The 23,431-nt window shown below is 35.5% G+C and overlaps 1 protein-coding gene across 4 annotated transcripts in view; it reads right to left on the reverse strand.

Annotated features, from left to right (window-relative positions):
* Window positions 1–23,431, reverse strand: part of CCSER1 (coiled-coil serine rich protein 1) — an 845,607-nt gene that overhangs the window by 241,955 nt on the left and 580,221 nt on the right. For all 4 annotated transcript variants that reach the window (XM_064285541.1, XM_023553241.2, XM_023553242.2 and 1 more), the window contains one exon: window positions 5,244–5,321. In XM_064285541.1, the coding sequence (XP_064141611.1) occupies window positions 5,244–5,321 (78 nt within the window). The remainder of the gene's footprint in view (window positions 1–5,243; window positions 5,322–23,431) is intronic.

Here is a 23,431-nt window from a genome sequence, read left to right on the forward strand (position 1 = left end):
GTCAGCAGTTCAAATCCACTACCCGATCCTTAGAAACCTTATGAGGCAGCTCTACTCTGTCCTTAGGGTCCTTATGAGTTGAAATTGGCATGATGGCAACTTTTTTTTTTTAATTATAATAGAGGAGTTCCTGGAAGGCAAAAACCTTTAAGCACTTGACTACTAGCCAAAGGGTTGATGCTTTGAATCCACCCATAGATGCCTAGGAAAACAGGCCTGGAGATCTGCTTCCTCGAAAACATTATGGAGCAGTTCTACCCTGCACACATGGGGTTGCCATGAGTCGGAATGAATTCGAGGTCAACTAACAACAGCAGCATAATAACAGAAGGTGATGATATTGGATAACAAACACCCTTTCATGATATAGCTAATAAAAGAAAAGATGCTTTTTTGGAGGAAAAGTGACTAAATCCTAGCCATCATGCTTCATTGAAGTACCAGTGAATTTTAAAAAGTGTGATGGATATGATGGGCAAACAGAATATGACCTATGAGAAAGTGCACTATTATGGAAAGGTCAGGACCACAGAGCCAGCTTTAGCTTCAGGAATGTTAGTTCCAGGCATGGGTGTTGAAAAATGTGTATGTTGTAAAATAGCTGTGTATATACACATGAATTGAAGGAGTCATACACTAAAAAACAGTGATATTTAATGGTCCCGATGCATATTTGGTGTAGACAGATTATCTGACTAAGCCTTACACAGGGAAAGAGGCAGCAGTCTATATTAAAAAAAAAGATTAAATGGTTGACAGAAGCCAGGGATAACTGCAGAGGGAAAGGTAGAAATGGGTAGAATGGGTATAACAAAATTGACAATGTCAATTTTGATTAGCATTTCCTAAAGAAAATCATAAAATTTTACCTTAACTATTATTAAGTATTCTGTTACATTTTTTTCTCAGAATTCTCAGCCCGAATGATCTTGAACTTTTATGATTCTATTATGGTCATTTAATGAAATATTGTTTCCACCTATGTGAAAATTGGTTATCCTTTGTCCCAATCGGAATGGTGGGATGTTTCAGACCACATGTGTAGTTTATGTAATGCTGAATAATCTGTTAAAAAAAAAAAAATAGGCTATACATTTGCCTTTTATTTCCAAATATATGTCCATAACAATTATGAAAAAATTATGAAAGCTTGGAATCCTGTAAATTTCTTAGAACGAAGAGACTGACTTAAAATTCCGTGAGTTTATTAATTGTATTATATGTGAGGAATTGTGAATTAACATCACACAATCTTCTATGCAGGGATCAAACTTAACTGCTTTCATTGCCAGGCATGAATACAATGTGGAACGGTGAGGACTGTGGTTCTTTAAAGTTCACAGTCACCTGTCTAAATGGAGAAACCCTACTCATCTTTAGTCAATTGGTCCTATTTAGAAATAAAAAGCACAAAGTTCCAGATTTTCCAGTTGCTTAAGAAAAGCTTGGATGGATTTTTGTGGGAAAAGTCTCATTTTTGAAACACCAAATAAGTTAAACAAAATGATACAGCCATGTTTTTAAAACAGTAAACTCAAGAAGTTTAGCAGGGAATGAACTATTCTGTGACAGGAATGCAGGAGTAAGGAAGTATGTGTGTCTTGGATTATGTTCCAGGACAGATCTGTTTTTAAATACTTAAAAATTGAATTGAAGAGCAGGCTCCAATACTAAAAAAGTTGAAAAACACTACCCTATTGGTGGGGGCAGGAGGGGGAGAGGAGTGTTTGGTCCCAAAAAAGATTTAAATGTCACCTTTAGCATATGTAAACCTGAAGTTTAACCTACTTATCTTAATTCCTTGGTAAATTTCTTGGGGTGCCCCAGGATCCTACCCAGTTTTCTTCCACATTTAACATAAAGGATATTACTATGGTACAATTTTATAAATAATTAATTTCTCATCTAAAATTTGAGTTGAGAATAAAGGCATAGATAGTTCAGGAAATTATTAAGTATATATTTTAAAATATATATATTGTCTTTATTTCAAATGCTATGATTAATATCAATTTAGTCTGAATGCCCTTCTGAAGAAAGCATTTAAAGGAAAGCATTCAGTTTGATAGAAACTTGAACCAAAACAAGATATTTTCCTCCAACTGTTATATGAGTACTTCCACAACATGCCAAGAAAAGGGAGAGAAGGGAGAGAAGGCCTCATTTTCAGCAACCTAATTACTTCTGGAGGAAAGTGAAAATTAAAAACCAACAAAATGCTTATCTTTCAGAGGCTTTGCTCTACTATTATTAGAAAGAATGGTGATGAGACTGGGTGCTTGAATCATAATTTCCTATATCTTGCTTTCATCTTAATTGGGTGGATATTGTTTTTAGTTGACCTCAAGTCAATTCTGACTCACGGTGACCTCATGTGTATCAGAGTAGAACTGTGGCCCATACGATTTTCAAGACTGCTACCTCTTGGAAGCAGATCACGAGGGCTGTCTTCTGAGGCACCTCTGGGTAAGTTCGAACCACCAACCTTTTCGCTAGTGGTCGAGCACTTAACCATTTATGCCACCCAGGGGCATTTATAATGTCCTATAAAGGAAAACAAAGGGGCTAAAGAAGATTAATCTTATTCTAATTTGAAGGCCATGCCCCATTCATGGGGTGGGGTGGGGGGAATGAGAGGAAAAAAGTGATTTTTTTCTTGTTACCACGTTGATCAAATACCATAATTTTTAACAGAGTTTTAGACATATTACAACATCAGTGTTTTTTTCAGAGTATAGTTATAAGAAAAATTAAATGTCTGCTATGTGTTAAATACTTATCAACATGTTTGCTAAGGCAAAAAGCTGTTGCCATCGAGTTGATTCCGACATCATGATAAATGGAGAAAAGACTGAAGTTGCCAAGGATTTCATTTTAGTTGGATCCACAGTCAACATCCATGGAAACAGCAGTCAGGAAATCAAAGGATGCATTCCATTGAGCAAATCTGCTACCAAAGACCTTTTTAAGTGTTAAAAAGCAAAGATGTCACCTTGAAGACTAAGGTGTGCCTGAACCAAGCTATAGTGTTTTCAGTCACCTCATATGCATGCAAAAGGTGGACAATGAATAAGGCAGCCAGAAGAACTGACGCCTTTGAACTATGGTGTTGACAAAGAATATTGTATATACCACGGACTGCCAAAAGAATGAACAAATCTGTCTTGGAAGAAGTACAGCCAAAATGCTCCTTAGAAGCAAGGATGGCGAGAATTTGTCTCACATACTTTGGACATGTTACCAGGAGGGATCAGTCCCTGGAGAAGGACATCACGCTTGGTAAAGTAAAGAGTCAGCAAAAAAGAAGACTCTCAACGAGATGGATTGAAACAGTGGCCACAACAATGGGCTCCAGCATAACAATGATTGTGAGGATGGTGTAGGACCGGGCAGTGTTTAGTTCTGTTGTACACAGAGTTGCTGTGAGTCGAAGTGACTTGACCGCACTTAACAACAACAATACTGCTAAGGGTATCAAAATGTTTTCCATATATTTTATGTTTACATACAGACAAAAAGTATTCTATTACTCATTTGCACAAGGACAACTTATGAATGAAAAATAAAAGAAGCAAATGCAGGAGTTCTAGTTCATAATATCAAAAACCGATTTTCCATACTTTGAAATACTAGTGGGATATTTTAATTTCTGGGAAAAAAGTATGTGTGTATATATATATATGTATACACACACACACACATTCCTTTTCACAAAGGGTAAAATAAAAGTACTATAGCTATATTGGCCATCAAAAGCCAATATTATGTATAACACACACAAAAAAGGACATATAAGAAGCACTTGAAATTTTAATTGCTTGTAAAACCACTTATACACATTTACACAGAAATGATATTGATCTTTTTGAACCCGTCAGAGAAATCAGCTAAAATAATTATATACGTATTAGTTTTACATCAGCAGATTCTGCAATGTATCTAACCTTTTCTTTTAGCTCTCTTAAAAAATACGTTAATTTTCAAGGAACATATTCGTTATCAACATAGTAAAACAAGAATTGTTTCTAATGAAGCCTTGAAAATTCAACAAAAGTCTTGTTAACAACATGATATTTTTGTAAATTTTGTCCCATGCACTATAGGATGGAAATATCGAGTAGCACTCAACTTTGAAATATTACTTTTATTTTCTCCTTTTGCTGTTGAATAATAAAGGAAATATTTCTCAATAAGTAATGAAATTAGAAGAGTGTTAGGTATTTAAAAATTCTCTGCTATAGAAGTGAGCTCTTAACAATTGACTATCATTAAGCAAAGAAACATCCATGATTAGAAAACTGATGACCCTCAATGGAATTCATAGCCTCCTGTAATTTCATTTCAACAATACAGAAAATATTGAGTGGATGGAAATCCAGGCCATCCACTGTACTATGTGTAAGCAATATGAAGTTGAGTAAGTCATAGCCCTCATATGAGAAAGAAAAAGAGGAAAAAAAGAAAAAAAAACTCACAACTCTATAAGATACAAAAATCATGAAAATACAATGAACCCAAAAAGTGCCAACCCATGTTTACACCGAACTATACTGAAATCACTGCACATAAGTAAATTAATATTACATTTTATTTTCCATGATCTTAAGGAATGCTTTTAGTTACAATAATCTTAACAAAATCCAAACACTCATGGTATATGTTTAAAATAGCTAATCTATAAACTTTAGCTTAAAGGGAACCACATAATCTTAAATGACAAAATCGGAAGACCTTCATATTTATAACATATATAGCCTCCCAAAGTAAAGAAATCTACTAGTCATAATGTGTTTGAGGAAGGATTCTATTCTTTAGTTTAGATAATTATTTTGTAAATATTATGTAAGTAATGATTGATGACCTAGAATTGCTAATGAGAATTTAACCTTTAGATGAAGACTGAAGCCTTGAAAATTCTTTCTAAACTTACTACTTAAATTAATAAAGATAAAAGATTTTAAACCTCTAACTCATTTGACATCAAACTATTACAATAAATGTCTGTCTCTTAAATGTAAGACAATGTGTACCAGAAAATATTAATTTGTGTTGCAAACCTTTATCATTATTTAGCAACCAAAATAAAAACAGAGAAAAAAAAATCAGTATTTGAAATGAGAACTTTAAATATTAAAACAGTTTACATCATTTATGCATAAACTATTTTAAAAATGTAAATTAACCATTGTGATGTAACTATACTAAAAACATTTAAAACATTTTTTATTTGTTCAATGTTTTACCTTGAAAGGCAAAGGCTCTTCAGCAAGAGGACTAACAGGAAGTGAAGCAGTGCTACTTGCTGGGCTCATCTCTGAACTCTGCAAAAAAAAAAAAAAAATTGAGTTAAAGAAATACACTTCTGTAATCATTTTTATTACTAATTTAGAAATTAAAGCTTCTTACCAAAATAAAAATCAAATAAATAAATGAAATATAAATGTGGAAAAATTCTAATTATTTGTATATAATAAATACTTTCTGATTTAGAAATAAATATTTTTCTGGAAAAGTAGTCAAATTATCATCTTTCAATGTATGTTTCAAGTGCATTCCAGTAAATGAAATGATCTCTTATGTTAGAATGACATTTAGTATTCTTTGTTTAATTTATCTTTTTATTCAAAGTAAAACTATGTAATAATTCACTATGTTTCTATTTTGAGCTTTCAGGCTGATTTTGAAATGTGTGTTATATTTGTTTCTTTTATAGAGTTTTAAATCATCATATACGTTGTTTTCATTATGAAAGTCATTACTAGTTACCAGTTACTGTCACGTTGATTCTGACTCATAGCGACCTTATAGGACAGAGTAGAGCTTCCCCATAGGGTATCCAAGAAACACCCAGTGTATTCAACCCACTGACCTTTTGGTTAGCAGCCATAGCTCTTAACCACTGCACCACCAGGGTTTCCATGAAAGTTGTATCTACCATTAATATTCAGTTATAAAATGCAGAAATATTCATTTTTCATGGGTAAACATGTTATACCTTTTGAATTTTAGACTGTGAATTTATCTAGTGTAAGTAAATAAAAATACATGTGATTAAATTTGTAAATAGTAAATACACTCTTATATCCTGTATTTTTTTAAATCAAATCTCATGATGCACCAGATAATTAATGTGAGTTAGTTACTGACTTTAATTTCTGAATGTATCAAGAGCTTCTGGTCCATTTATTTAATCAAAGCCAGGAAATGTTTATATAAGGATAAAAAGTATTCTATTACTCATTTACACAAGGAAGAAACAGAGCTCAAGACTTTTGAGCTGTTTTTCTTAATATTAGATACCTCATGGGAACTTGAGTACGTCACAATAATTCATAAGTAGTTTAATTATCTGATATTTTCCTGAAGTTCTGATAGCCTGCAGTTTATTGAAGTATCATGCTCTTAAAAATAATATATTCAGCAGACAGAAATGGTATTGAGTTGTAAAAATTTAGATTTCTGACCCATATTCTTGCAGAATATGAAGGTTTTTCAACACCTATAAAAAGATAAGCTCAATATTAAGCTTCACTGTAAACTTTTAGGGTTGAGGCCTCCCACGCTTCCCAGGAATCAGTGTGTCATTCTAAGGACTGTTGAAAGCAGACTTCAAAATTTGCATCGTGTAACATCAATTCTTAGAATGTCATTCTTAGAGAAAATCTTGCTCTAGCTTTAACTTTCAAATCCATCTTATAGTGTGACAATTTAATTCTACTGCTCTTTGGAAATCTTGAGATAAATATTTTCAAAAACCAATCTTACACGACAACGTGTGATAAACTACACTTAATTATCAAGTTGAGAAATACAAGGCAAAAAATAGAATAAAACTATCTTTGTTTTTAGTTTACTTTGTTTCCCATTTGCTTTTCAGTGATCTGTAATTTAGGTGTCATTCCAATTTGTTTATCCTTTTGGATAAAATATTAACAGTAGGCCATTTGGAAATTCATTAGGTCTCTGTGTATAATAACAGCATAGAATTTAAAATTCAAGTTTCATTTTTAAATGTTCTTAATAAATGTATAAATTGGGCAGTTATTTTTTACCCAAGAAAATGAGATATTTTTACATGTATTTGAAGTATTTTGTTATATGAGCCCAGATTTCATTTTCTCTTTGTTACCGAGGAAAACATGTTAGTTTTATTAGATCAAAATATTCTTTATTAACAACTAGTGCCCAGATCTTGGTTTCTAATACCATTTTCTGATGAAAGAAATCAGGGCTCTTTGACTGATTCTAGGGACGGGGTAGTGAATGTACAGGATGTGTCCAGAGCATCTTGTAGTTCTAGAAAGAGAAAAAGTGGCCACCCCAAAAACTAAAAATAAAAAAGGATGGGTACAGGCCAAAAGGACAAAGGAGTCAACATGAAAGAGTTCCTAATGGCCAAAGCTGGAACAATTTGAGCAACAACATAAATAACATATTATTGGATTAAACATAAAGTACATATAAAACAAATATCCATGAGTCCATACTGACATGAATGATTGAATAAATAAATGAAATCTATTTAATCATTTGAATAAATAAATAGAGGAAAAGAGACAAATCTTTACCAAAGAAGCTCAATTTATAAAGGTAATTGCCCTCTTTAAGAGAGAGAATTTAATCGCACCCCACACACCCAACATCCAGGGATAGTCTGCAAAAACCTGATCTGTCAAGGTCATCAAGGATAAGGTCAGAATAGGCTAGGGAGACATCGTGACTAAATATAATGCGGTATGCTTGATGGGACTCTGGAATAGAAAAAAGGACATTAGGGAAAACTGGTGAAATCTGAATACATTGTTGAGTTTAATTAATAGTAATGTACCAGTGTGACAGCAAAGATGGCACCCAGGGGACTAAGGTGCACCAGATCTAATCCATGGTATTTTCAATTACCTCATACGCATGGAAAAGCTGGACAACATATAAGGAAGACCAAAGAGGAACCGATGTGTTTGAATTACGGTGTTGGTGAAGAATACTGAATATACCACCAACTGCCAGAAGAACAAACGTATCTGTCTTGGAAGAAGTACAGCCAGAACACTCCTAGAAGCAAGGATGGTGACATTTTGTCTCAAGTACTTTGGACATGTTATAAGGAGGGACCAGTCCCCAGAGAAGGACATCATGCTTGGTACAGGGTCATCGAAAAAGTGGAAGACCCTCAATGAGATGGATTAACACAGTGGCTACAACAATAGGCTCAAACATAACAATGATCATGAGGATGGTGCAGGACCGGGAAGTGTTTCGTTCTGCTGCACACGGGGTTGCTGTGTCGGAACCAACTCGATAGCACCTAACAACAACAACAACAATGGTTGCTGAGTCGGAACCAACTCGATAGCACCTAACAACAGCAACGACAATGTACCAATGTTGGTTTCCTAGTAGTGACAAATACACCCTAGTGAGGTGAAGATGTTAACCATAGGCGAAAATGGATGAGGGGTATATGGGAATTAACTTTACTCTCTTCCCATCTCTTCTGTAAACCTAAACAATTATAAAATAAAGTATATTTAAAAATATTCTTTATCAGCAATAAAACCTGCCTTTTCAAGATTCTAATACATGACTGTCATTATACTCATTGCTTCTCAGCTTTGATCAGGGCTTTTACCACTTTCATTAAGATAAATTTTGACAGACTATTTTAATGGGATGTGTAACCTCTCTACCCAGGAAACTTTAATCTTTGAAGATCTCACTAAAAACTGATGTTAAATTGCTTTGCGTGCTTTCATGTCCCATAAAGGAAGGCTGAAAGAAAACTTCAGCCATATAAAATGATCTATTTATTTGAGTATGCTTGAGGTGCTTGGTAGAGTGAATTTGCATTACTAATATTTACTGAGTGCCATAATTCTATAGGACAGATCCATTAATTATACCTCCCCTGAAAGCATAATTAATAGATCTGCCCTATGGGATTAAAACTTATTTATAAAGATTTCTTGAAGTGAAACAGGATCGATGTGGCTCAAATATGCTGGGTACATAAACAGATTTGAGTATAAGTGAAATATTTTAAATTTTGAAGGCATTGGGTAAATTTATAAAGTGATTTGCTAGGTTTAATAAGTTTAAATGGTCACCTAAATATGTTCGCTCTAACTCTATTTTCCTAAATTTATATAGAAAATATGTACATTTACGTTATAGTGCTGGCTTAATAATCAATGGAACTATTACTGGTAATGTACATAGAATTATTCGGATTTCCATTTCTCCTGAAAATGTTTTCCTTTTTTAGACATGTCATTTTTTCAGTGAAAATTCAGTCATTTATTCATTCAGCCTTTCAACAGATATTGATTGAACATATTAGACTTCTCTACCTTGACACTGTAAGCTTTGTTATGATTTGCCCCACTGGTAAGCCATGTTTAGACTTGTTGTTGGCCCAAGAACTTAGTACCAAAAGGAATAAAAAGTATCTAGTTGTGGCACAGAAAGACATTTTTTATTTATTAATGGGCAGACTAATGTGTGTTCTTAACCAAGTATATGCTACAGATGACAATGACCCAACAGAATTGGGATCCTTTGATCCAGGGCAATGGCCACTAAATATCAGGCATTCTACTGTGAAGAATAAGATTAGCCTTTGGAAGCTAATTCTAATCACTTCTATTCTTAAGTGGTGGATAGTCTATGTCCAGGTTGTTTGATGTTTTAGCAGTAAACTGAAATGAGAGCACGAGTAAACTGAATTCATCCTCGAAATCAGGACTACTCTTTGTATTGTGACCTAGCATACTCCCTTATCCATTACTTGTTCTATATTCTCAAATGAAAATGTAAGTTTTTTTTTTTTCCTTTGTGGTATCTTCTTGTCACTGGCATATACTATTTTGCTTTCCCAGAATCCAATCCCCTTTTCTATGTTAACAAAATTTTTATTTTGCTTGAAATAGTGTGGGTAAATAATCAAAGACTGGCCAACCTCTCCCACCAGGCATAAAAAGGTACAAGAGCCAAACTATTTAAATGAAGCTCAAGTCCGAGAATTTTGTTAGATTTTCAGGAAGAGATCCTCTATCCTCTCATTCAGCAAATGCTTCTACCATAAGAATGCGATTATGTTTGAATCAGTGTATGGAAAAATACCCAGAAACAAATTCAACAGAAGGAATGAAAAGAAAGAATCCGGGTTCAGAGAATATATATGACATTCTGGATCCAGTTGTACATTAGCCAATAATTTTCACAAGACAGTATGTTTAAGAATCAAGAGTCCTTTCTAACATAGGAATAAGCACAGTCGTTGAGATATTACAAGTTACAGAACCTAAAATTTAGAATTGGCTGACGTAAGTAGAACGGATATCCATGATATTATTCTACTCTTCGCTGGAGAGTCCACAGTACTTTATGTGATAGCAAAATCATTTATTAAATTATTTTCTATTTTTTCTTTGGAACTCAGATTATGACACTTCTAACTTTGAACATCATTAGATTTGTTTGGAAAAAAAATCCAGGATATAAGAGTGTATTTACTTTTTACAAATTTAATCATATGTATTTTTATTTACTTACACCTAGAATACATTCACACAGTCCAACGTTCAAAAGGTATAATATGTTTACCCATGAAAAAGTGTCTCTTCTGCCCTTAGTCCCAGCCATTCAGTTCCCCGTTCCAAAAGCCAACAATTTACCGATTTTTCCAATTTATTGTACATCCCTCTCGAAATATTTTATGTATATAATAGGAATATATAACTATATGTATTTAGTCATTTCTTTTTATTATACATATTAAAAAACAACAACAACAACAAAAAAAAAACCTGAATAGCTGACGTCAAGTCAGTTCTGACTCATGGCAGCCCCATGTGCAGCCCATGTGCTTCAGAGTAGGGCTGTCCTCCACAAGTTTTTCACGGCTGCAATCTTTAGGAAGCAGTGTGTCAGGCCTTGCTTTCAAAATACTTCTGGGTGAGTTTAAACTGCCACTTTTTCAGTTAGCAACTGAACACTTAACTGTTTCACCACTCACGAATTCTTTTATACATATAAAAAACAAACTCTTTGCTGTCGAGTGAATTCGGACTCGTAGCAACTTCACAGGACACGGGAGAATTGCCTCAAAGGGTTTCCAAGGAGTGGCTGGTGGAACTTTTGGTTAGCACTGAAGCTCTTTAACGGAGACAGACAGGAATCAGACTGCCTGAGGTAGATAGGCTCTGGCTCAATACTCCTAACTGAAACCTGCCCACAAGCGTCACTGCCCCTCCCTTCCTATGCCTGGTTAGAATGTATTCTCTTCTCAGTAAATAACCTTTTCTTACATTTTGTCACCAGCAGGTAAATGGCAACTTCCTCAGGGTTGTTTTTCGCGTTCCCTGCTCTGCCGGCCGCAGAGTTTGCACAGCGTCCCAAAGTGGGTCCTGTTCGACCCTACAGCAGCCCTTGTGTCCGCCTCCAACTTCATTCTGACATTGGGAGGGGCCCATCTTGAGCTCTGGCTGTGCACACCTCATTTTCATATTCCTTCCCCTTCTCTTGGAAATCTCCACCCATTTCATGAGTAAAGATAATGCCTCCCCCCAACCCCCTGAAAAAAAAAGAAAAAAACCTTTATAAAGTCTGGGAGGTCCTTTGTTCAGGGAGAGACTGGAGGCTAGCGTAGGCAGAAGCCCCTCTGCATCTCTCCTTTGCGAGCCTCTGCCTTCTACCACTGATAAAAATAAACCTTTGTTCCTGTGGAACTTCTGAGCCTCACCTGGTCATTCTTGGTCAGGAGGAGGCAAGAACCGAGGCAGAACTTAGTTTTGAACTGGGAAATCTTAACCTGCAACATAACCACTGTGCCACCAGGGCTCCTTATACATTAAAAAAAAAAACTGTTGCCATCCAGTTGATTTCGACTCATAGTGACCCTATAGGTTAGAGTTGAACTGCTCCCATAGGGTTTCCAAGGAGCACCCAGTGGATTCAAACTGCTGACCTTTTGATTAGCAGCCATAGCTCTTAACCACTATACCACCAGAGCTCCTGCGTTTATACACACATATAAGATAGCATTACATATATATACACACATATTTATATATCCTTCAGCTTGTTTTCTTTTTTTAATTACCATGTATTTGCATAGAATAAGGTCCTTCATTCTTTTATATGGCTGCATAATATTCCATTTTATGGCTGTATCACAATATAGGTAACCTGTGCTGCACTGCCACTCCTTTACTGTTACAAACAGCTGAAATAAATAATCTTATACTATGTGAAAATTTATCCATAAGATAAATTTCTAGATGTGAAATCACCAGTTTATAAGATATCTGCAATTGAAATTTTGAATCATGAGGAGTCTAGCTCCAGGCCAAAAATCTATGTGTGATTTTCCAGGCCTGACCATAGGGAATTACAAAGGCTTTGCCTAGCAGGCCTCAAGAGAAAAGCTGCCCTCACCAAGCAGACTTGGTACACAGCCAGTGTATTGCAGTCTTTGATGGGAGTTGCAGACAAGAACTCAGTCCCATCCCTCCTCCCCAGTCACGCTCTTTTGAATATCTGTACCCCTAGCCTAGAAAAACACCTCCATAAAGAAGCCTCTTTATTGGAGGCCTTCAGTAGAGGTCTTCCTGAGGCACCTGTGCTGAAGTCTCCTTGTCAGGAAGAAGAAGGGGGCCTTAAAGACACCTTTCCTCACATTGAATCAATACTTTTCCATTCTTAGGCCTCCCCTGGCCCCTGGGTCCATAAAACTGCAGGAGTCTTTTGTCAGTGAGTCAGGTTTTTTTTTCAGGTCCTCAAGTCTGTGCTGATCCACCTGACCCCCACTTGGGGCCTTTCCTGGGGATATATGGCATCTTCTTCATGTTTAATCCCTAGCTTATACTACTGCAGTAAGTAATTAAAGGCACTTTCCTGTTACTTTCATTTTGGCTTGTTGTCTTAATCAGCTACCTTAAACCTGACAGCCAAACTCAGCCCTCTTAGCTCAGCTCAGCTTCTTGACAAATGACATTGCCTAACTGCCCTACGTAGAGACTGTATCAGTTTACACACCCACATGGGGCATGAGAGTAAAAATTTCCCCACTGTGTCACTATCTATTTTCTACTTCAAAACACCATTAGTACAGATCCAGAAGGTAAGGAAAAGCTCTGGCTGAAGCTCACTTCCGAAAATCACAGAGATTTTAGCTTTGTTAAATCTTTTCTCTGTGGTGTTAATAACCCAAGACAGTAAAAAGCAATATGCCAACAGATCACTGGCTCAGCATTCCATAAGCTTCACTCTTCACTCTACTCTGATCTTGTGATACAATTCCAATTTCTAAGCTCTTATTTATTGTTCTGTCACTAAGTCAAAGCTAATTAAAAACTGTAGCCAAACCCCAGAACAACCCAAATTACTAGATTATAGCAAATATAAATAAGCTATCGTACTCCTTTAGGGTGAAAATCCCACTGGAGAGATCAGAAATTTGTCCTGGTTTGGAAGGTTCAGAAGTTAAATTTATATGAATTCACTCAGGGATGGATCGATTTCCTGGGGTTGATTCCAAATAACTAGATGAATAAGGGCCTGTATTTTATCAGATATCAGCCAACCTATTAAGTAATAATAAAAACTCAACTTGTCCTAAGATCTCACAGTGGTAATCTATGTGAATCCTTCCCTTTTGGTAAAGAGATTTACTCAGAAACAACATTAAAAAGCAGATTTTTTATTCAGTATAACATTAGGCAGAAAGTATTTGGATGTTCTCAGAGGACACTTATATCCAACTATGGAAAATGCCTAAAGATATACACATCATTTACAATTAGAGCATCTTCTCCTTTGAACAGTGCTAGAACCCTGCCTCAGTGACAAAACTTATATTATCTCATTCATTTAAAAAAAAAAAAAAAGATTATGTACCAAAAGCACACTTCCTTCACACCAGACACCCTGCAACATAACTGAAGAGCGAAATAGCTAATCTTACTGGCAATGTATTTTTAACTCATTTCATTTTTGTGGTTGGCTTATTCATTTCATTTTGCTTTTTTGTGTAGCTTCAATTTTAGGAAACTGCAGCTCCTTCTCTTATTTTCAAATTCTGGGAGTGCATCACATTTGAACTTTAAAGTCCCTATCACACTCTTAAGTTCCAGTACAGAGTATCCAAAAGCCAAGTTCTTATTTTACTCCTCAATGTGATGGAGTGACACAAGGGCCTCAACAATGCACTCAAACGTACCAATGATCATGAAGATGATGCAGTAACAGGAAGGGTTGTGATTCGATGGCCGTGAACAACAACAACATTTCTTCTAGTTAGAGAAGTCCTGTCACTGGCCCCTAATCACTGAGCCAATTATTGCTGGACCTCCTTGATACCTTGAATCCACATTTTTACTCTGTCAGTTTATTTTCTCGAGCAGTCTTGGTATGTTCTGCTGCTGCCAACAAGTCCAAATTATGGACTAATTTTATTACCAACATTTAGCAAACAGTATTGAGAACATACTGCAAACCAGGTGTTGTGATTTGTGTTCAACACAAGCAGTCCCTGCCTTCAATTATCTTAAATTCATTTGAGGAGACAGGCAAGTATGAAAAGTAAAAACTGAAAATAGATAGATTATACCTAGATAGATGGATAGACAAGATAGATAGATAGATAGATAGATAATAAAAATCCAACTATCAGAAATAATCACTGTGAAAAATATTGTGTACTTTTGTCCAATTTCTTTTCTTTTTCTGTGCAACGTAATGATTGCGATTCACATACATAGTTATTTCTATCCTACATATTGTCCCTAACTGTATTCTGAGTATTTTTCTCACATCAAATATTTTCCATCAAGTTACTATATGACAAATGCCTACGATTTCATCATATAATTATAAATTAGTCATTTTACCTGGCTCCTGATTTTGAACATTTTGATATTTCTGTTTTATTCTTTATAATTAATGCTGTAATGACAGCTTAAAACAGATGTGTGATTATTTATTTTGGTACATTTACAGAATTATAAAGTCTCAGTTAAAGGGTATGCACATAGCTATATAACTTCACAAATTTCATCAAATTTTACTCTAGTGCTAATGTATTAGCAGTGCCTGGGTGGCACAAACAATTAAGCGCTCAGCTGCTAACTGAAAGGTTGGCAGTTCAAGTCCACCCAGGGGCGCCAAGGAAGAAAGGCTTAGCGATCTACCTCCAGAAAATCAGCCACTGAAAACCCCACGGAACACGCTGAAACACGTGGAGTTGCCACGAGTCAGAAGAGGCTGCACGGCAACTCGTTTTTATTTGGCCAATGTGCTAATTTTTACTCTGCTTGAGGTGTTTGAGAGTTTCTAATTTATTGTATCTTTGAAAGGCTGTGATTTAACTATTAGGGGAAAAAAACAAGTCCGTAAATTACAACAAAATTAATTCTAAATGGATTAAAGAGTCAAATGTAAAAAACAACACACAAGAAGCACTTGAAGAAAACATAGGTAAATATTAACTGTTTATCAATTACTGTGGAATGAGAAGGGCTTTTCTGGACATTAAGTCAAAGACTGATCTACTTGACTACATCAAATTTTGTGCACAGTAACAAAAACATCATAAAATTATAAGGCAAAATGACAAAGAAAATATTTGGGAAATGCTGAGGTTTTTGGGAAACACTTATTCTTGGTATTTCTTTCTATATCGAAGAAACTACTAGCGTTACAGTCTTGCCTTCTCTTCCTAGAAAAGATGATTTTTCTTGCAGATGTGTTTGGGATGAATGGATTTGGTATGCTAGGCTCAGCTTATTCCTCTTTTTTTGGTTAGTGGGATCACATGCAGAGAACACATGTCCTGCTCAGCAGCTGTGCAGTTGGCTTTTTATTGCTACAGTCTAAGTAAGAGCTTTAACACTCAGATCATAAGAAGAGTTAACCTGTAGGTTATCTGCAGCTTATGGAAGCTTTGCCCACAGGCAAGGAGCTATTTTTACACGGTCTTGAGAGTCTTAAGAGATGGTCTGTGGGATGAGTGGGCCTCAGCACAGTCTCTAGGCCCCAACGACCTCAGAACAGACAAAGGCCACGGGTAGCCTCAGCCAAAACACACATGCCAGGACTTCAGGAGGTACAAGCTGCTTCTGCTTGACCTTGAACTATATATACAGGACAGCTTTTCATTAGCAGAGTTGGCTGATGTAGTATGGAGCTAGAGGAAAAAGAGCATCTTTCCATTCTCGGGCTTTTTAAGGTTTGGTAGGTAGGATGATGTTTACGGTACAGCTTTTAAACTGCAGCACAGCTGACTTCTGCATTTGCTACACAGTGCTACTATGCTTACAGCTTTAAATACTCAGTGGTAGGCTTAGAAGATCCCACTAGGTATGCTGCATGTGGTAGCCAGCTTCCAAGACGACCTACAATGATCCCCTACCCCCCGCAAAAAAACCAAACCCATTGCTGTTGAGTCGATTCTGACTCATAGTGACCCTATAGGACAGAGTAGAACTGCCCTGTAGGGTTTCCAAGGAGCGCCTGGTGGATTCAAACTGCTGACCTTTGGGTTTGTAGCCATAGATCTTAACCACTACATCACCAGTGTTTCTATAAGGATCCCAGCCTCTTGGTATTTGCACCTTTGTGTAACCCCCTCCTCTTGAGTACAGGCTGGATTTAGTGACTTACTTACCATGAATAAAATACTCCAGATTTTAGGTTAAGAAGAGGCTGCAGGAGGGCAAAGGTAGAAGCAGAAATACCACTTAGGAGTTTCTTAAAGTATGTTGAGAGATGATGACTGCATAAGGTTTATGAGTGAGGGTGGCTGAATTCTCTATATATTTTGCAGTTAGAAATGACAAAAATTTATGAAAGTTTGGATGTGGGGTACAAGGGAAATAGAGGTATCAAGGATGACTCCCAAGGTTTTGCCTGAGTAACCGGGAGGATTAAGTTGGAATTTACTGAGATAAGGAAGACTGTAGCATACTGGAAGTGGAAAAAAAATCAATAATTCAGCTCGTTAAAGTTAAGTGTAAAAATTTCAATTAGATGCTGTAGTAAATGTCAAGTAAAGCACTTGGTTATCTTGGCTGAGATAGAGAATAAGATCATCAAAAAAAACAAGAGTTCAAGGAGAGGCCAGGGTGATGTAAGGCTCATCTTCTTGCGTAAATGAGGACTAATAAAGGAGCAGTACCGAAGATAATGAAGATAAGTAAGAATCTGTAATCTCCAATGAACAGGGAGAGGAGTATTATAGTAGTCTGATGAACACTGCAATAAAGAGGGGTAGCAAGTACAGTTGGCCCACCAGCACTCCATATCCGAGGGTTCCAAATCCATGGATTCAACCAACCGTAGATTGAAGATATTTGGGGGGGAAAAAAAATAAAGTTCCAAAAAGCAAAACTTGAATTTGCCCTGGCCAAGCACTACGCTGAATCCATGCAAATGACACGATGTATAGGCACTGCTGTAGCCTCTCACCATTTCACAGATCCTTTGTCTATTTCTAGCACTCATTGTTTAAGCATTATTCCTCTCCTGTCTTATCACTATTCTCTAAACAATAGAGTATAAAAACTATTTACGTACTATTTACATGCATTAGGCATTATAAGTAATCTAGAGATATTTAAAGTATATAGGGAGATGTGCATAAGTTATATGCAAATACTATGCCATTTTATATAAAAGACTAAAGCATCCGTGGATTTTGGTACCCGTGGGGGGTCCTGGATCCAGTCTCCCACGGATAACCAGGGACGACTATATTACAGTTTGATGGCATGATCTTCAAGTCAAGAGTTCTTAGGCAGGCAGCGGTTGGAAATTGTGAGGAGGAAAAAGAAGAAAAAATGTCTCTTCTCTAGGCCACATAATATGAGGTGTGGTAGTGAAAATACACACAGCTTAGCTTTGGATACCTGAAAATCAAAATGACTTCACCTAAATTATTCTTTCACAAATCCTTTATTAGTAGATGACAAGACATGTAGCATTTTCCTTTGGCAAATATATCTAGGACCAATTAATCAATTCAGCACAAATTGATTTCAATGAAAAACAATTAACAAGGAAATGAGTAAAAAAACTAAACCCATCACCATCGAGTCGATTCCGACTCATAGCGACCCTATAGGACTGAGTAAAACTGCCCCACAGGGTTTCTAAGGAGTGGCTGGTAGATTCCAACTGCCGACTTTTTAGTTAGCAGCCAAATGCTTAACCACTATGCCACCAAGGAGTAGAATAAATAAAAAGAATTTAATTCAAATACACACACATTGTCTAAATTTTATTTTGCTGTATTATATACTGTAATCTTTATGATGACAATGTATATTTCACTTCTCTTTTTATACTTCGTCCTTCTCCAAACTTACTCAAGTTACCAAGTAACTTTGCAGGTTCACCAAAATCCTAATAGTGGAAAACTAATTAATGAAGAAGTCACCTCAACTACTATGCATAAATTACAACTCTAAGGCCAGCTTTAAGTTTGGCTTTATATGATTTTTCTTTGCTTTTTAAAGAATTTAACGCACCACACAAAAAAGATCATTTAAGGCATTCGCTAATACTCACAACACGAAGCAATCTTTCTCTGAACTCCTGTGGCTCATTATCTGCACCCCTGTGAAAATCTTCTTTACGAATTAACCTACTATATTTTTTTTTCTTGTAAATATCTCATTTCCTTTCTGGATTTCAAGCTCCCTGTGTGTAGTGCACTTGTCTTACATATATCTTACACATGTATCCCTCAGAATACAAGGTAAAGAGGTTTTCATATAGCCTGTAGTGGAAAAGATACTTGTTTAATCACTTATTCTCAGTAGAGTCTGGTGCTCCTGTTCTAAAAATTTCCTCAGGTCATTCTAATTTGCTGCTAGGTTTAAAATCATCATGTTAAACAAATGAATAAACAATAACAAATGAATTAACGTCAATTTTGGTGATATCTTTTGAAAGGTTTCCAGAAGAAATAAAGATTTGTACAAGTAGTGAATACATAATATAAACAATAGTAGGAATGGACTGGAATGAATGAATGGGGAAAAAGTGTAGTATCTAGCCAAATAAGTAGGTAAAAACTAATATATTCTTATGAATTGCTTTAAAGCATACATGAAGTAAGTATCTGGACAAAGAATTTTTTTTTTTTTTGGTCTCTTGACTTTTTTTTCTGCAGTGTTTTTGACCTATGTTTACACTGAGTATGCATTTTGAAATACTGTTTATTATTTTGGTATCCTTAAATATTCAGAAGAAGATAATAAAAAAATGCAGATTATAATCAGGTCCTTATTTATTTGGCTGGCCTTATCTCCTAACTCTTCTCGTCTTGAACTTTCATATACTTCTCCAGGACCCTGAAACTGTTGACGCAGATCACTTAATCACCTGGCACATGCTATTAAAATGATTATTTTGAGGCCCCACTGCAAAGATTCTGATTTAGTAGGTCTATTATGACACTAGGAATCTGACTTTTTAACATGTATCCAAGGGCTACTTTTTCAGGTGGTCTGTAGACTCACTTTAAGAAACATGGCTATGGTAATAAGAATTCCCCACATGCGTCAATAGGTTTCATTGCTCTCGGCCCCCATTAAATCTTTTATCTTGGGAAGTTCTTTAACTGCTTCCTCACCACAACTACCATTTCCTTTCCTATCACTTCTGCAATCTGTAACAAGTGCAAGCTGTCATTCAGCATCATCTCTGTGCTTCCATTATACCCTATGTATGCCAAGAAACTGGAGCATATGAAGAAGAAGGAAGCACCAAGACTGGAGGAAGACTCATTAACAACCTGCAATATACAGATGACAATGAAGATGACCTGAAGCACTTACTGATCAATTCAAAGTCATGAATGTAAAGAATACAAAAATCTTCACAAATGGACAGATAAACAACATCATGATAAATGTAGAAGAAATTGAAATTGTCAACAATTTAATTCTACTTGGATCGACAATCAACATCCATGGAAGCAGCAATCAAAAAATCAAATGCCACATTGCATTGGGCGAACCTGCTGCAAAAGACCTTTAAGAAAGTTTTAAAAAGTGAAGATGTCACTTAGAATACTAAGGTGCATCTGACTCAAGCCATGTTCTTTTCTTTTTTTTTTTAATCACCTCATATGCATGTGAAAGTTGGAAAATGAAAAAGAAAGACAGAAGAATTGATGAATTTGAACTACGGTGTTGGTGAATTATATTGAATATACTGTGGCCTACCAAAAGAACAAACAAGTCAGCGTTAGAAGAAATACAACCAGGCTGTTTCTTAAAAGCAGGAATGCTAAGACTTTGGCTCACTTACTTTGGACAAATCATCAGAAAAGAACCAATGACTATAAAAGGATATCATGTTTGGTAAAGTAGAGGGCCAAAGAAAATCAGGCTAACACTCGGGGAGATGGATTGACACAACAGCAGCAACAACAGACTCCAACATACCAAGGATCATGAAGATTGTTCAGAACCAGAGAACATTTTGTTGTTGTACATAAGGTTGCCGTGAATCAGAGCTGTCTTGATGACAACTAACAGCGACCTCAACGCTAACAATACCTGTCTTTTAAAGTGAGCCTCAGCCTGTTTGATTTCAAATCTTAGCTTGGCAAATTACTGTGCGACCTTAGACAAGTTACAGTTACATATCCTTTCTGAGCATCCGTTTTTCTCTTCTATAAAACAGAGATCGCGATACAACCTGCTCTTTAAGGTTGTTGGAAGCAGGGGCTGATTACCCAATAAGCAAGGTATTCATGGGCTTGCTTGTGCTTCCTTACTAATCTGTAGTGCTCAATTTCACCTGTTTTTCACCACTGGTTGGAAGGAAGGACTAAATGAGGTAAAACTAATGAAAAACAGTGCTGGCACACATAAAGTGAGAAGTAAGTGCTAGGCTTTAGCTGTCACCAAGCTATATTGAAATTACTTTTTCTTGTGTTTGTCTGCTAAGACTGAGCCAACTTCAGGAAAGGTTCACTTACATTTCATTTTTGTATCTCAGAAATTACCATAGAGTTCATTCAGGTTTATTATTCAGCTGATTTAAATAACTAGGTTAAAACTAAGAATTTATACTAAACTACTTTTGAAAGCACTTAATTTGGTAGGTTCTGATTAACATGACTAAATATCTTGCTGTTCAGAGCTTTAAAAAATGATCAGTTTCTCAATAAATCTTCACTATAGTAAAACACCCAGAATATAAGAATATCGATCTTTCATCCAAAATGATAAATGTATGCCAAACACGATGAGGCATTTTTACTAATAATTTTTGAATGCAGAGCTGCTTGGCAGGAACTAATCAGTTAATGTGAATTTGAATAAATTCAGCTACAAAACACAGGTGCACATATCTGTGGGCATTATTCACCCTGACTGATAGCACACTTTATTTTCAATTAAAATAAAATGAAAAAATAAAACCAGCATGATGCTAATCCAACTTTAATATTCACTGACTAAAAATTAATAGTTGCATATCAGATTTATGTTTGGGAAAAACAACTGATGAGCTTTTTATCAAGTAATATGAATAATTATTTCAAGAAAACACATAATTTTATTTCTTAAAATCAGTAATTTCACAATGGAATAAACTTAAGTACTACCAAGAAATCCATTTTTTGCCCTGATTACCTAATCTTTTGTCCCATACTTGTTTATAAATAGTCAATACTAATCATACTGCACTTATTTAATAACAACGGTGTTTGTAGTCAATAAAGTATAATGAAAATTTTATATAATAAGGTAAAGAAAATTCCTTGAAAAATATATATCACTGCTAATATATCAAAGTATTAGTAGTTTAATAATATCAATGAAGTAAGACAAAAGATACTCAATGTAAAGATAGTGTTTCTTTGTCCTCCTCAAATTCATAACTATTGAGATTTACCTGAATGAACTATTGAAAGTCATGTGATTTTAGACAAATCTCACATGGTCCTTAATGATCACAACAGCTTTGTCCTCACATCTTCCTCCTATGCAAAGAAGAGGTTTGGTTCCATCCCTCACTCTTTTCTAGATCTAACGTCTTATGATACTTCAAATAATGTTTGAAGTTTCCAAAAGGAAACTAATAAAGAAAATTTTAAAGATCCATTTCAACTTCAAGTATTAGGACTTTTACATAATGTCTTATAAATTGAAAATGAGCAATAAATGTTAGACGTTTTTACCTAATTTCTACAGGTCAATGATTTGGTTTATAAATTAATTTTCTGTAAAACTGCATTGTACTTAGATACATTTTTAAAAGTTCTTTAGTCTCAGAAGTCACAAAATTCATAATTTATGCTAAATCTGTTGTTTATAATTGATGACTCAAATTCACATTATCTGAGGCTTTTATTCAAAGTACTGTGCCCTTACACTTAACTTTTTGATTTCTTTTTCAATTATATATATTTTAGTTCCTCAAAAGTTGCCAAGGTATACAGAGATCAGAAATTCTCGCTTAGCAAGAAAATAATTTTGTCCAGTTCTTGGCTTCTCCCTATCTGTCCTCAGAAAGCACAAGGTGGCAACAGTGAAAAAGAATGCCTGTGACTGGTAAATTGCAGCTCACTGGCTTTCGGATTTGGTAGTAAAATAAATGACTTCCAAACATCTTTTCTTCTCTGAAAAATTGAGGATTGCAGCCAGCTTTTTAAGAAGGCAGTGATTAAATTGGTTTCATAAATTAAAGCACACACACACACACACACCTCATGTGCCAAACATACTGGCTTAATGGAGCTTTTTACACTGAAGGGAGTATTTGGCAGATATTGCCACACTTAAGTGCTCTGATTCTTTGTAAAATTAAAAAAAAAAAAAGATTATGGAAATTTTTTTGAGGAAAAGTAAAACATGAAGCCATGTTCCATGATCCCAAAGCAAAGAACATTTGGAACCATTAGGTTTTTTGTGGCACAAAACATTCCATTGTCATTGAAAGACAGTATGAACACAAAAGCAATACACTCAACCTTTATTATTTTCCACCGACATTTTCTCTCAATTAAGCAGGGAAAGTTGTTATCATAAACCCACTGTCATGGAATCAATTCTGACTCATACTGCAGACTTCGTAAATAGTAAATCCCATGCTTAAACAACATCAAATGACTACTCACTCAACTTCTAAGCTTCCTGAAATAAGGACTCATGAAAAAGCTCACAATATAAATACAATTCTTCTACCAGGAAAAGAAAGAAATTGTGCTTTTAAATCAATAGCTACTATCTGAAGACTCCAATTTTGATACATGAAAATTGAGAGTTATTAGTTACTAACATACATAACATAAATAAGGAGCCCTGGTGGATCAAATGGTTAAGCTACTTACCGAAAGATTGGTGGTTGGAACCCACCCAGTGGCTCTGTGTGAGGAAGACCTGGCAATCTACTTCCATAAAGATTAATTACAGCC

The sequence above is a fragment of the Loxodonta africana genome, chromosome 5 (genome assembly GCF_030014295.1).
Source record: "Loxodonta africana isolate mLoxAfr1 chromosome 5, mLoxAfr1.hap2, whole genome shotgun sequence".
NCBI classification, from domain to species: Eukaryota; Metazoa; Chordata; class Mammalia; order Proboscidea; family Elephantidae; genus Loxodonta; species Loxodonta africana.